Source organism: Athene cunicularia, assembly GCF_003259725.1.
Source record: "Athene cunicularia isolate RWA chromosome 1 unlocalized genomic scaffold, athCun1 chr1_part2, whole genome shotgun sequence".
NCBI lineage: Eukaryota > Metazoa > Chordata > Aves > Strigiformes > Strigidae > Athene > Athene cunicularia.
In genome coordinates, this window is record NW_020799092.1 from 7,030,419 (window position 1) to 7,042,328 (window position 11,910).

Sequence of the window (11,910 nt, forward strand, 5' to 3'; positions counted from 1 at the left end):
AAAAACAATACATAAATCCTTTGGCTTATAAACTGGAGTGGAAGTAGTCTGACAAAAGCTTTCCTTCTTGCATTATACTTTTTGAGCAGTTTCAGTTTGCTAATAAACCAAAAGGGAGAATTTATCACTGTCAGCTTTAAAAAAAAAATCTTTTGTTAGAGAATACTTTCTGGAAAATGTGGCTTAGTAGGAACTTTATTTTCATGTGATTAGAGTGTCCTTCTGATAGCTTCAATAATACTTAATTATACTTCTTTAAGATAATATTCCTTGCGAAGTAAGCACGCGGATAGCCATACTCTCCAGTGATCTGCACAAAACTAGAGGGAAGAGAGATCAGATGTGTGGGTCTACTTGGAGAGAGTGAATTTTGAGGTAGATTTCCTCTTGCCTTACCCACACATCAAGCCCCACTGCCAATGAATCACAGGCAGTTTTGAGGTTTCTTGCAGACAACTGGTGGATTACTGAAGTGTGAAAATTGTAAAAAGTGTAAAAAGAAGAAAAGTACTTGAATCACACTATTTGGATCATAATATAAAGTGCTTGCACTTAGTTTAAGTTTGGAATATTTTATGTTAACCTTATTACCTATACTTTCTTTTGTGAAAATGGCCAACAAAATTGCCATTTCATAGTTACTATTCATAAATTACTTGGTTTGCATAACAAATAAAGGCCAAACGATACTTAACGTTATTAAATTATTTAATGGTGAGCTGTGGGCAACAGCTTGGTCACTATATAAGTACATTCAGTGACAGGAATTTTTTCTGGTGTATTAAAATACACCGCAAAGTTAGAGCATCAGTTGCCATTTTTGTACTACTTTCTAAAGGCTGTAGATTGTGGGTAGGCAATGGTGGTGGACTCCTGTCCTATCACCACTATTTTCTCTCTTAACCCGCATGAGATGTAAACCTTTATCATTGTGTGAAGTGTCTTGGCAGCTAAAGGATTTCCATTTTAAGAATTGTGTAGCTTACAGGGCAAAACATGTCAGTATTTTAAGTAACTACACCACCAACTGCATAAAGAGAGTTTCTTAAATTATGCCACTCGGGAATTAATGACCTAACCCTGTGGCTGCTAACACTGATAGAACCTGAGAGGTGGTGCAAACACTAGTGAGGATAAGCCACTAGCTCCAGCAGTTACCTTCAGCTGCTTCATTATTAAACTCACTTAGAGCTGTTCCAAATAGCTGAGAGTTGGGAATGATTCTGGAGCTGGCCTGTACTCCACACACTATCTGTACAGCTGCAGTGCTTTCACTCTAGCTGTGCAGTGTGGCTGTGATTAAAAACAAGTGCCCATTATTGTAGTGTACAACCTGACAGCAAGCTAGACCACTTCACACTGGCACTAAGTGAGGAGTAAAAGGAGTGTGGGTTCTATCAATGGCTGCCTCAAAAATTACTCTTAATTATTATCAGATCCACAACAAATAGATATTACACATTTTATGTTTAACAAAGCTTTTAACCACCTGCCTTTCAGGAGACTGCTGTAGGTGCTCATACTGTTCTCTCTGTACTCTATCACTGCAATGGCAAAATGCAGACTTTTCACAAATTATCAAAAATAACTCAAGCAAGAGAGCATCCAAGTATACATACACTACTGGTTGATACAATCAATCAACCAGTGCCCAAGAAAAGACACTTTCCAGATGCGTGAGTTTATTCTCTACCACCACAAGAAGAGATTTGGGAAAAAAAAAAAAAAACAACAAAAACAACCCACCACATTTGTGGATGCAACACCCACAGCAGATGGCAATAAAAGAAGACTCAAATTAGTGGCATTCTGTATCGCCAAACCTAAACTTCATCTCAGATCAACACTATCCATAATAGTGTTTAAGTAGTAAAAGAAATTTACTCATATGTGAAATAAACTATTACACATTCTTAGTTCTGATTCACAGTCTCAGACTGGCAGTGACAGTAACATTTTAATAAACATTAGAATGAAGACACCAATATGACCAAATGACACACTTAAAGTGAGAAAACGAACAGGAGAAACCTTGGCATATCCACCCAAAACAGAACCAAAGCAAAAAAAAAAGGCAGAGAAACTGCTTTTGCAATCAAAACAGTAAATACTTTATTATAATTTATTAGACAGAATGAGAATGTAAATGAGAAATTAGGAAAGCCAATATTTTCTTTAACAGGCATTTTAAGCTTTTCACGTGAATGCTCAAGTGATGAGAATGTCTGCTTGCAGCCAGCCTGCGGATCTGCTCACAGCCACGCCGCACCCAGCATCTTCTGCAAGGGGCAGAGACATGGCACAGCTCTCCTCAATCCCTCTGACATCTCTCAATTAAACTGCTAGGAATGTTATCAATCAGGGTGCGCACATGCACACTCACACACACCCATACAGACAGTGAAATTTATCCCCCGAGTCAGTTTACTATCAAAGTAATTACAAAAACAGCTTTTGAACTGTCAGCATCTGTCTTTCAAAGAAAAATCAAAGAAAACAATGTGTGAGTACAAAGCCTGGAAGACACAATAATATTGTATTACGTTCATATCATTAACTGTGGTTACAAAAGAGAAAAAATCCTCCTGTACCTACAAAGCTTTGTACAGGGAAAAATTCAATAAATGGAAATAAGAATATTTTGAAGTACCCTGTATTCAAATAATGTTAAGATGCATAATAATAATTAGAGCGTGCAGTATAGAGCATTTTAAAATTTCAAAGCATTAGCTAACTGATCTCCTTAAAGACTGTGAGCAGGTAGAAATATAGTGGTATGCATTACATTTTTAAAGAGAGAACTGAGGTGTGAAGTTTTTAGAAACTTGCTTAAAGTAATTCTTAACTTCACACATTTTAAGTCATTTTACTGATGGCCTCCCTGAAGTCACCAGCAGAACTATTTCAGTAACGCCAAGAATTTCCCTACTGACTTTAACGGGGATACATGTTAAATAGGTATTTTTTTAAATCTTTGCTTGATACTGGTAGGATTCTAAACAAAGGGACCCTATGAATGAAGCGATTATTGAGGTTTTTTAAACTGAACAGTCTATTAACTAAGCTGTCTTCAGAAGAATTAAACTCCTACTAGCACTAACATTATTATAGCCAAAGAATAAATAAAAATATCAGCAATTCATAAAAGAAGTATCTTTTATTGAGTTTCAGCCTTGTCCCATTGTCAACTATTTTTCTTTCCCCACTCCTAATACCAGTTTTAACTTTGTTCTACCACGTTAGAAATCAAAACGTATCCTTACTCTGCTCAGTAAGGCAATGAGGAAAGTTATATAGACAGGCCACCTAGGTGTCTCCTACTTAAAAGCAAAACTAATCTTTGTTATGCTCCCCCTAAAAAAAAAATATCTATTTATAACAATAATTTTAAAGACGAATATTTGCTCCTTGCTGCACAGACAGCTGTGCTGCTGACGTCACCCCAAGTTCTATATGTAAGGCAATCAGAGCTGATGTTACGTGCCTTCAGGAAACGTAGTCTGATAAACAAATCTAACTGGCTGAGGTAAATTCAGAATGTAAACTCTTCCTTCCTGTGTCTTAGAACAGAATCTCAAATGTTTATTACCAAGCAATAAGTATATACCTTAAGTTATGTACTTGCTGATATGTATTGGTGTGTGGATGTGGCTATGTGCTTGCGCACATGTGCAAAGTCCCTTGATGCTTCCCTAATCAATACTTCAGACTGTCTTCTATTATGGACCAGCACATAGCTATTCAGGTCAGCAAATCTTGGAGCTGTCAGGACATAAACATTGAAAACTGGCATTTTTCATTAAGTATTTAAGCCAAGTTTACTACACAATGACTGCCATCACTTGCAACTACCTACCCTGCTAAATTAATTTACTTCATCTGAGTGATATGGGAAGTCAGCATAATAAAAGAAAACTTTCTGACTGCTTTTTACTCCACAAATCATGGCCACCAGAAAAAGAAACAAGGGAAGAAAAAGCCCAGAATCCAAACTGGTTTGTCTGTATCTACAGATTTATACAATGAATCTTCTCAGTTTAACAAACAAAAATCTGTTTTAGAACAGCAAGCTAGAAGTTACTTATTTCAGCATACAGGCAGTCTTACTCTTTTAGGTTTTAGTGGAAGACTCTGCAGAATGAGTAAAAACAAATTATGAACAATTACCATCTTTTGCCATTACTATCCTTAAGAATTAATATTCTGTGGGGACAAAAACTTAGCCGTCTGCTCTGTAACAGACCAGCACATTATTATTTCGCAATGCTGGAAAGAAGTTGTCACTGAGTATTCTTTATTTGCTGCCAGAAGTAGTTTTGGTACAGTAGACTACAAACAAAGCTTGGTATTCAACCAGGTTAGTAACTTATTGTCAAGGTTACAAAAGGAATAGACAACATTTGTATTGAGACTATTTCTCAGAGTTTATTCATTGTTTTACTGTCTAGACAACAAGCTAGAACTAGGCTAGAGAAATAGCATTTGCTTCTGGAATGGTATGCAGCAGAAGGAAAACCAGTAAAAAATACATATGTGTATGTATATTTGCTTTATTTTGACAAACTGGTAGTTGTAGCTCAGCAACCTTATCTCTATCAACACATCTTTCAAGTAATTTTAATACAAAGAATAACTGGTTTAGGTCCCTTTTGTCATCCAACCCTCCTGACCATTTTAAAATATAGTGGTTTGGCCTCCATATGTTCAAACAAAATAAAGCCATTGGCATTTGCTATTTTAATTAGTTCAATTTTATTCTATTTTCTCTATTAATAATCACTTCTTAAAAATAGAAGTTGTACTTGATTTAAATAGAACCTGTTTTTTTCTGATCAAGTACCTTTACAATAAAAAAATATAAAATCAGAAAAACCCAAATTTGCTGCTTTGTCACAAATTTGCATTTTTGCTTTTTAAATACTTTAAAAAAGATTCCTCCAACCACCCTTCCACAGATATTACCTTCAACTAACCTCCCATTCTAAGGTCAAATAGGAGCAGCTCCATCCAGTCACAATCTCTATTTCAGGCTCTCATTTGGCCTGAAAAGTTCTGCGTTGGTGTGGCTCAATTGACACTGTCTACTCTGCAGCCCGAGAGTATCATATTGCATTGTGATCAACTCCACTGGATCAGCAGTTGCCAGATTTGTTCTCAAAAATCAGGTTCCCCTGTGTGCCACTGCACAGGTTCCCTCCCCCCAGCACTTTGTAAATATTGTCAAAGAACTAAAACTCACTGTCGGCAATTTGCTACTATTAAACAAGCCAGCCCCCCCACCCCCACCCCGAAGATACTAAGTAGGTTGCAATAAATACTGAATTTATCACAGTTAAAAGCCGACAACCAGACATCTCTTACCTCCTTCACTTACGACTCTCACCCTCATTCTCTCCCCACTCCAAATACAATACTATCCACAAAAACTAATGCAAAACATCCAGATCTGATCCAAGCTTGCAAACATTTTTCAACCATTAATTTGTAAATGCAAAATTCACACAGTTCCTAAGAAAGTGCACAGCTTTCACACATCTCCCGGGGGATGTGTGCTTTATTAGTCAAAGGTTTAAACCCAGTGCATTCCCCATGAATAATCTTTCTCCCCTTCCCCCTCCTTCCTCCTGTCCACATCTAAATGTGGAATCCCCAGTTTCCTTGTCTTCAGTTTACAGATTATGTGATCCAAAGTGTCACTCACTGGATTAATGCACATAACCTAAGCACTACCCAAATCTTACTTGTCTTCAACTTGTCCAGCATTACTTAAATGTAATTATCCGTTACAATCCATATACCGAATCTGCATAGCCCACTTACCTCAAGATTCTGTGTGTCACCTACCAGATTATCCGTTTTAATCCATACATTGAATCTACATAACATATGTCTTTAATTCATGGATTCTGATGAGCTATAGTATCACTGAATGGCTTATTTCTCTTTATCCATTATTGGCAGTTGTAAGACCATTCACTGTGCACTCTCTCATGCCCCATCTTCTGTACATGTAAGCAAACACAGCTCTATCACACATCAAACACAGCTTGATACTGCACTGATACTTCACATAACTTGGAGCCCAGTTCCTTGCACAAAACAAATGTCTGTGCTATCTTGCATTAAAGATTAGGATTGGTAAACTAAACTTGTTTTTCAATTACAATCTGGGGTTACTCCAGTACTGTGTTTGGAGTCATCCAGATTTAAGTAGATACAAGGAACTGATGATTTTACCCCAGTGATCATCCCTTCCACAGTGAGTGCAGAAAACACTTCACCTGAGTTGTTTAGGAACTAACCTGTACAACAGAACAGGATTTTCAAACAACAAAAGAAGTCCAAGTTCAGGCTTCCCCAGTCTTTCTTGAGCGATTCAGGCACAATCACTGTTAACAATGCCTTCAACAGAAAACCAACTCAGAAAGATTAGAAACAAAAGTCAGTTTAGCCTTTTGTTCCACACACCTATTCAAAATTAGCTAAGTGAAGAACATATATAATATGCATTATTATTTCTTGACAACTCTCGATAAGCAAGAGATGGACAAGATTAGCAGAAAAGCTTTGTGTACACTGAGGAAGTTTTAAAAAAACAAGTTCTCATCATGGTTAAAGCTGCATCAGTGTTAGCCAGACTTCGCACCTAACAATGCACCTGGGCGGCCAGCACTGCTCTCTGGAGTCTGCTCAGAGGAGGCCCCACACCAGTGAAACTGAAGTTTCATGTTAATTTTCTAAGTACTACAGGGATGGCCACTGACGTTGAAGAGTGTTGAAATACACTTCTTTACACCTTTTCCTATCAACAGCCCAACCTACATGCTGCGTCTGCTGCAGTCAGTGACATTTCTCTGGAGGAAAGCAAGCACTTTCACCTGGAAATGCAGATATCCAGTGGCTACACTGAAAGCAGAAAAAGGGTGTAATTTTCCTTCCTGTAGATGATCGGTTTGAGACCTGAAGTTCTTCCTGCTCTACTGAATCCAATAAACTGCATTATCCAAGAAAAACCCAGTGGCCTTTTGAGCCCTGCTCTTGAATATGATGGATACAAGTAAGCTGGAACAAGCTCTAACCGATTCAATAGTTTCACAGCTTTACTTTAAAATACTTCAATTTAACAGCATGTTTAGACTAACTCATTTTGAACAGAGTAAAAATTACATGGATTTCAAAACAAATTTTCTTAAGAAATCCCCAGTACCAAACTTGTATTATTTATTTAGTCCCAGACTATCTCTCTAAACGAACAGAGGCATCTGGGTTAAAAATTCTACAGGTATGAAAGGCTCTCGATTTTGCCCCATTTTAAGTATAAGAGTCCTTAAAGTACTTGCAGTACCTTTCAGTCAAGCCCTGGAACAAAATATTACATTTCCTTTTCCATTAGTAACTGGACATATATAGATCCTTCTAACTGTGGTCTCAAAGTTTGCGGCTAGACCTCTAAAGATAGTCAGTGATGGTTCTCCCATTTTACAGGCATACAGATGAAGAAGAAAGGGGGATTAAAGTAGTTGCCGAAAGTAACAGCTCAACTAAGAGGAACAACTGAATAAAAAACGTGAGAGTCTGGTGACTTCTAGCCATTTGCCAACTCCCCTATCTTTAATAAAATATTACTGCTTTCTAACTTAAAAGAAGTAACACTAATAGAAAATAAAGTCTTCCGCTTCATCTCCCTTTCCTTTAATCTCTCCCAGAGAATAAAACTCAATGGTAATAACACAGACTTGGGCATTAACAATATGTAGCCTAGTACTGAGACTTTAGCACATGACATACTAAAACTCCCCCAGATCTAATGAAAAACACAATGAAATTTTGAACAGTTAAATGGAAAAAACTATTCAGTGCATAAGACAGTTGGGCAGTACAGCTTCTAGGGCTGTCCACGTTCCAGGGTCTATTAATAATATGACACTACTTGTGCAGGATTTCCAAATATCACTAATAGAGAAACGAGGGGGAAAAAATGCAGCTGCCAGGCCAAATATAAAGAGAAGTTAATTAAAAAATCACAACTGGAAAGCTTAATAACTCTACGTTCCTATAGAAGGACAAAAACATTTTCTAGCGTAACGTATGTGTGTTTGTACATGCATATGTGAGTATAAAGCAGATCAACTTGCACACCTTTCATGTTGTCTCACTAAATACAGCTGCAATACAGCTGAGCCATTGTTTGTTGGCTGCTCATGGCTGGCGGTGCCATGAAAACCGCATTCTTGGGCACTAAATAATCAGACTGCCTGACCCCCCAAGAACCTGTAAGTCAAATTCATTTACCCCCAGAGGGCAATGCTCTATTGTATCCTCCCTCCTTTCTAGCCACCTAGGAACAATGGACAATAATTGCAACTGTCACGGCAGTCAGTAGGAAAAATAAACCAGTGCCTGTTTTCACAGCTTACTGCCAAACCTGATCCAAACACCTAATAACCATGCCCCCAACCACAGAACCACAGTTGCGCTAAAAAAGCCTCAGATGTGAAGCTTTCAAACAGAGCTACGGAACAATAACTCGAATTGTGTTCAAAATATGAAGCTAAAAAACAAAAATTAAAGCAAAGAAAAATCTTCTTTGAGGCTGTGCTATTGCTCCCTATCCTCCCCCTGGGCAAGACTGAAAGGACTGTTGAATTTCTTTCGTGCTAGCATATAGCTGCTGCTGCTGCTTTCAAGTTTAGCTTGTGAAAGGGAAAAAGAGGAAGCGAGAAAAAAGATTGCCCTCCAACAGAACAAGATCATAGCAATTGGGAACAGACTGCCTTCTCAGTGCGCAGCACTTCTCAGAGCACCTTTACAGGGTCCAAAGGCAGAGGAGAATCACCACGAGTCCTTCTTGGAAGGCTCCAGCCTATCAAGAGTTAAAGAGGCTCCAGGCAACATGCTAGAACTGCTGAAATACACAACCAAAAGGGGATACCAAAGCTGCCTGTGCACTTTGGGTCTGAAACATCTTAAAGATTCATCAGTTCATGGCAGACAATGATGTTATTTTAAAACAATATGCTTTTATAAAACAGAACACGCAGATAAGCCCAGTGGCTACCCTACCTCTTTATGGCCTGTTGCTTTACACACACAGAGAAAATGTGCTCAGCGGGAATAAAGAACCCAGCGTTTGGTGATGTTATAATAATAACATCATCTCAGCCTATCTGGGGCTGAAGCACTATATTCTGTTATAAAGTTATTCTACATATGTAATGAATATATATTTTTGAATTACAGCCTCTTAGGGAGAAGCTAGGGGAAGCAAGTGGCATACTTTCCTACTTGTGTTAAGTCAGTGGACTAGCACAAACTAATGCTGGTGGCTTATCACTGAGAAGATGGAAGGCACATATAATTAAAATAACACTATCTTTGCACCTGTACCAATACATTAACCTCTGAGAGCACATCATGTTGTATTCTTTATCACATACTGCCCACCTCTTCTCTTGCGCAGAAGCTCCTTAAAACTGTCAGGCACAAGGTTTGGGAGTCTGCCTGAATGAGGATCTCGGTATCAGGGACAACATTAGTAAGCAAACAAAAAATAATGGAGAGAAGTGAAATCCATTTTATAAACACTAAAGAAGGTTTTAATTTTAATCTCGTTCTACTTTCACATTTCCAAAACAACATTGGCTTGGATTTTACTACTCCAGATGTACGCTGATATTAACGGGAGAAGAATCAGAGTCACTGTTTCTTTTCAGAGTGATAATGGTTGCTCTGAAAACTAAAATTCTTGACACAGATGTACTTTGAGTCAGTTCCTCGTCACAAGCACTGAGGAAGAATTATAAAAATATTAAATTACATGAAAACAAACAACTACAGGTTCCCTAAAATGACCTCACATATATAAAATGGGGAAACATCTTGGCAAAACAGAAGCTACTGCTGCTGGAGAGTGGTCAAATTTTGTCATTTTCCTTCTGGAGTATGGCTTTAAAAGAACATGTTTTAGTGCACAGATGTTGTAACGCTGTCTTTTAAAATCTGCACCAGCTATTTTTGGTACCTAGAGGTATCATTACACAAACTTTGCGCTTTTATTTTTTTTTCCCTACACGCAGAAAAGTTAAAAAAAAATCTACATCATCAAAATCTGTCCAAAAATTAACAAGGACTTCTGAACAGCCTCACATTTCAAAAGCTGAGCTCTGCTATACTCTGATAAGCCTGCGTTTCATATGAGTTGACTTTTTTTTTTTCCAATTCAGCAATAGGATGTGTCCTCATGCAACACAGAATGATATATGCAACAAAAGCTTTACCTAACTTAATTCACTCAGGGCAATATACCATTTCGTTTACTTGTATTATCGCAGATGGAGAGCATATATTTCATTTAAACCCCAAATCACGATGTTTCAAGGGGAGAGGAAGAGGAGCAAACAGAGTTCCATAAAGCCAGTAATACCTGTATATTCGTTCTCAGTTTGCTTTAGCACAGAAACAGCATTACCTTTTATTTCTCCAAAGTTCCCTGATCCCATGGCAAGAAGCTTGTCTTTCCAGTCCTTTGATAGTAGCTTTTCAATACTGGGAGTTTCTGAGTGAAGGGGGGGAAAAAAAAATGTAAGCAAATCAACATGACTGTCTCCACAATAGAACTCATTAAAAGTCTATCTGCTAAAAATAAGGCCAACCCTATTCTGGGCCCCAGTTCGTAATGACTTCATCAAACAAACTGATAAGAGGGGAGGGGAAAAAAAAAAAAAAAAGAATGTGTTTTGTCACCTGCTGTTTCAAAACCATTAGCTTTTTCCTCTTGTGGAACAAAGCTCCGGTAATTCTGTATGACAATGGGTACATATAAACCTGCAGTTCATTGTTTTTCAATTTGGTGAACAAGTTGCTGCCTATAATGGATGCCTGTCAATTTCTGGGTGTTAGTCTGCAGTCAAAAAATAATTATGTTGATAAAATGCAGAGTAAAGAGAGAGAGAGAGAAAGAGAGAGAGAGAAGCAAAGAATTAGCTCCTAAATCTGCTACATGTAATTATATCCCTCTGAGTGTTTACAATTACATCCACTTTATAATGCGTGTTTAAACATCGTGTGGTGGCAAGCATACTGTGGAAAGACTTTCCGGTAACACGCACATTATAAATAATAATAAAAACTTGGGTATGAAAAAAGCTTTAAAAGATTGCAAAATCCAGAGGGAGAAAAGGCATTGCTTAGAATGGAAACCCATTATTTGCTCATTTCAGATTCTATCACTTCCTTTAAAAATAAAATAAATTTGTTCAGTATTTTCAGGAAAAATACAGTGAGGGTGTGGATGGGTCTGATATTTATGTCTATAACTCTTGTATTCTGACCTCTTTTTGTATAGAATTTTAATGCATAAGTAAATATAAATGCTAATAAAATTCAGAGAACATTAAACTCAATTCCAAACAATGTAATTGTATATTCTTGTCAGCATTTAGATGGGTACACAATTACAATAGCTTTCAATCCCACGATTAGCACTGCATTCAGTTAGAAAATGGAGTGTACTAAAAGATAAGTGTCCCAGTATGCGCCATCTAAATAACAATACCCACACTTATTATCTGGATCTAAGACATATACTGCTATTCTCCACATTTGTGTTTATGTGTATTTGTATTTGTTCAGGCATTTGTTTACCCCCTACCAGGAGCATAAAGGGAGTACATGTTAACTTATCAAAGGGACCGTCTGGCCTAGAGACCATACAATTATTAGCAACTGGTTAATTTTCCCCACAGTAAAAACCATTATGAGCAACCTTCATTATCTTGTTTGGCTAATTCTGCCTCCTTTCTCGAAACCCCAACTTAAAGCTCCGACGAAGCAGCGCTGAGCTACCTTGGCGAGGCTGGCCGGCGGGCTGGCTGGCCGGAGGGGGAGAGGGCTGGCTGGCCGGAGGGGGGG

At 37.9% G+C, this 11,910-nt stretch overlaps 1 protein-coding gene across 1 annotated transcript in view; it reads right to left on the bottom strand.

Moving 5' to 3' along the window:
* Nucleotides 1–11,910, bottom strand: part of SOX5 (SRY-box 5) — a 263,340-nt gene that overhangs the window by 150,260 nt on the left and 101,170 nt on the right. Inside the window, exons 4-5 of the mRNA XM_026868079.1 lie at nucleotides 10,461–10,555; nucleotides 6,645–6,686 (exon numbers count right to left, since the gene is read on the bottom strand). Of these exons, the coding sequence (XP_026723880.1) occupies nucleotides 6,645–6,686; nucleotides 10,461–10,555 (137 nt within the window). The remainder of the gene's footprint in view (nucleotides 1–6,644; nucleotides 6,687–10,460; nucleotides 10,556–11,910) is intronic.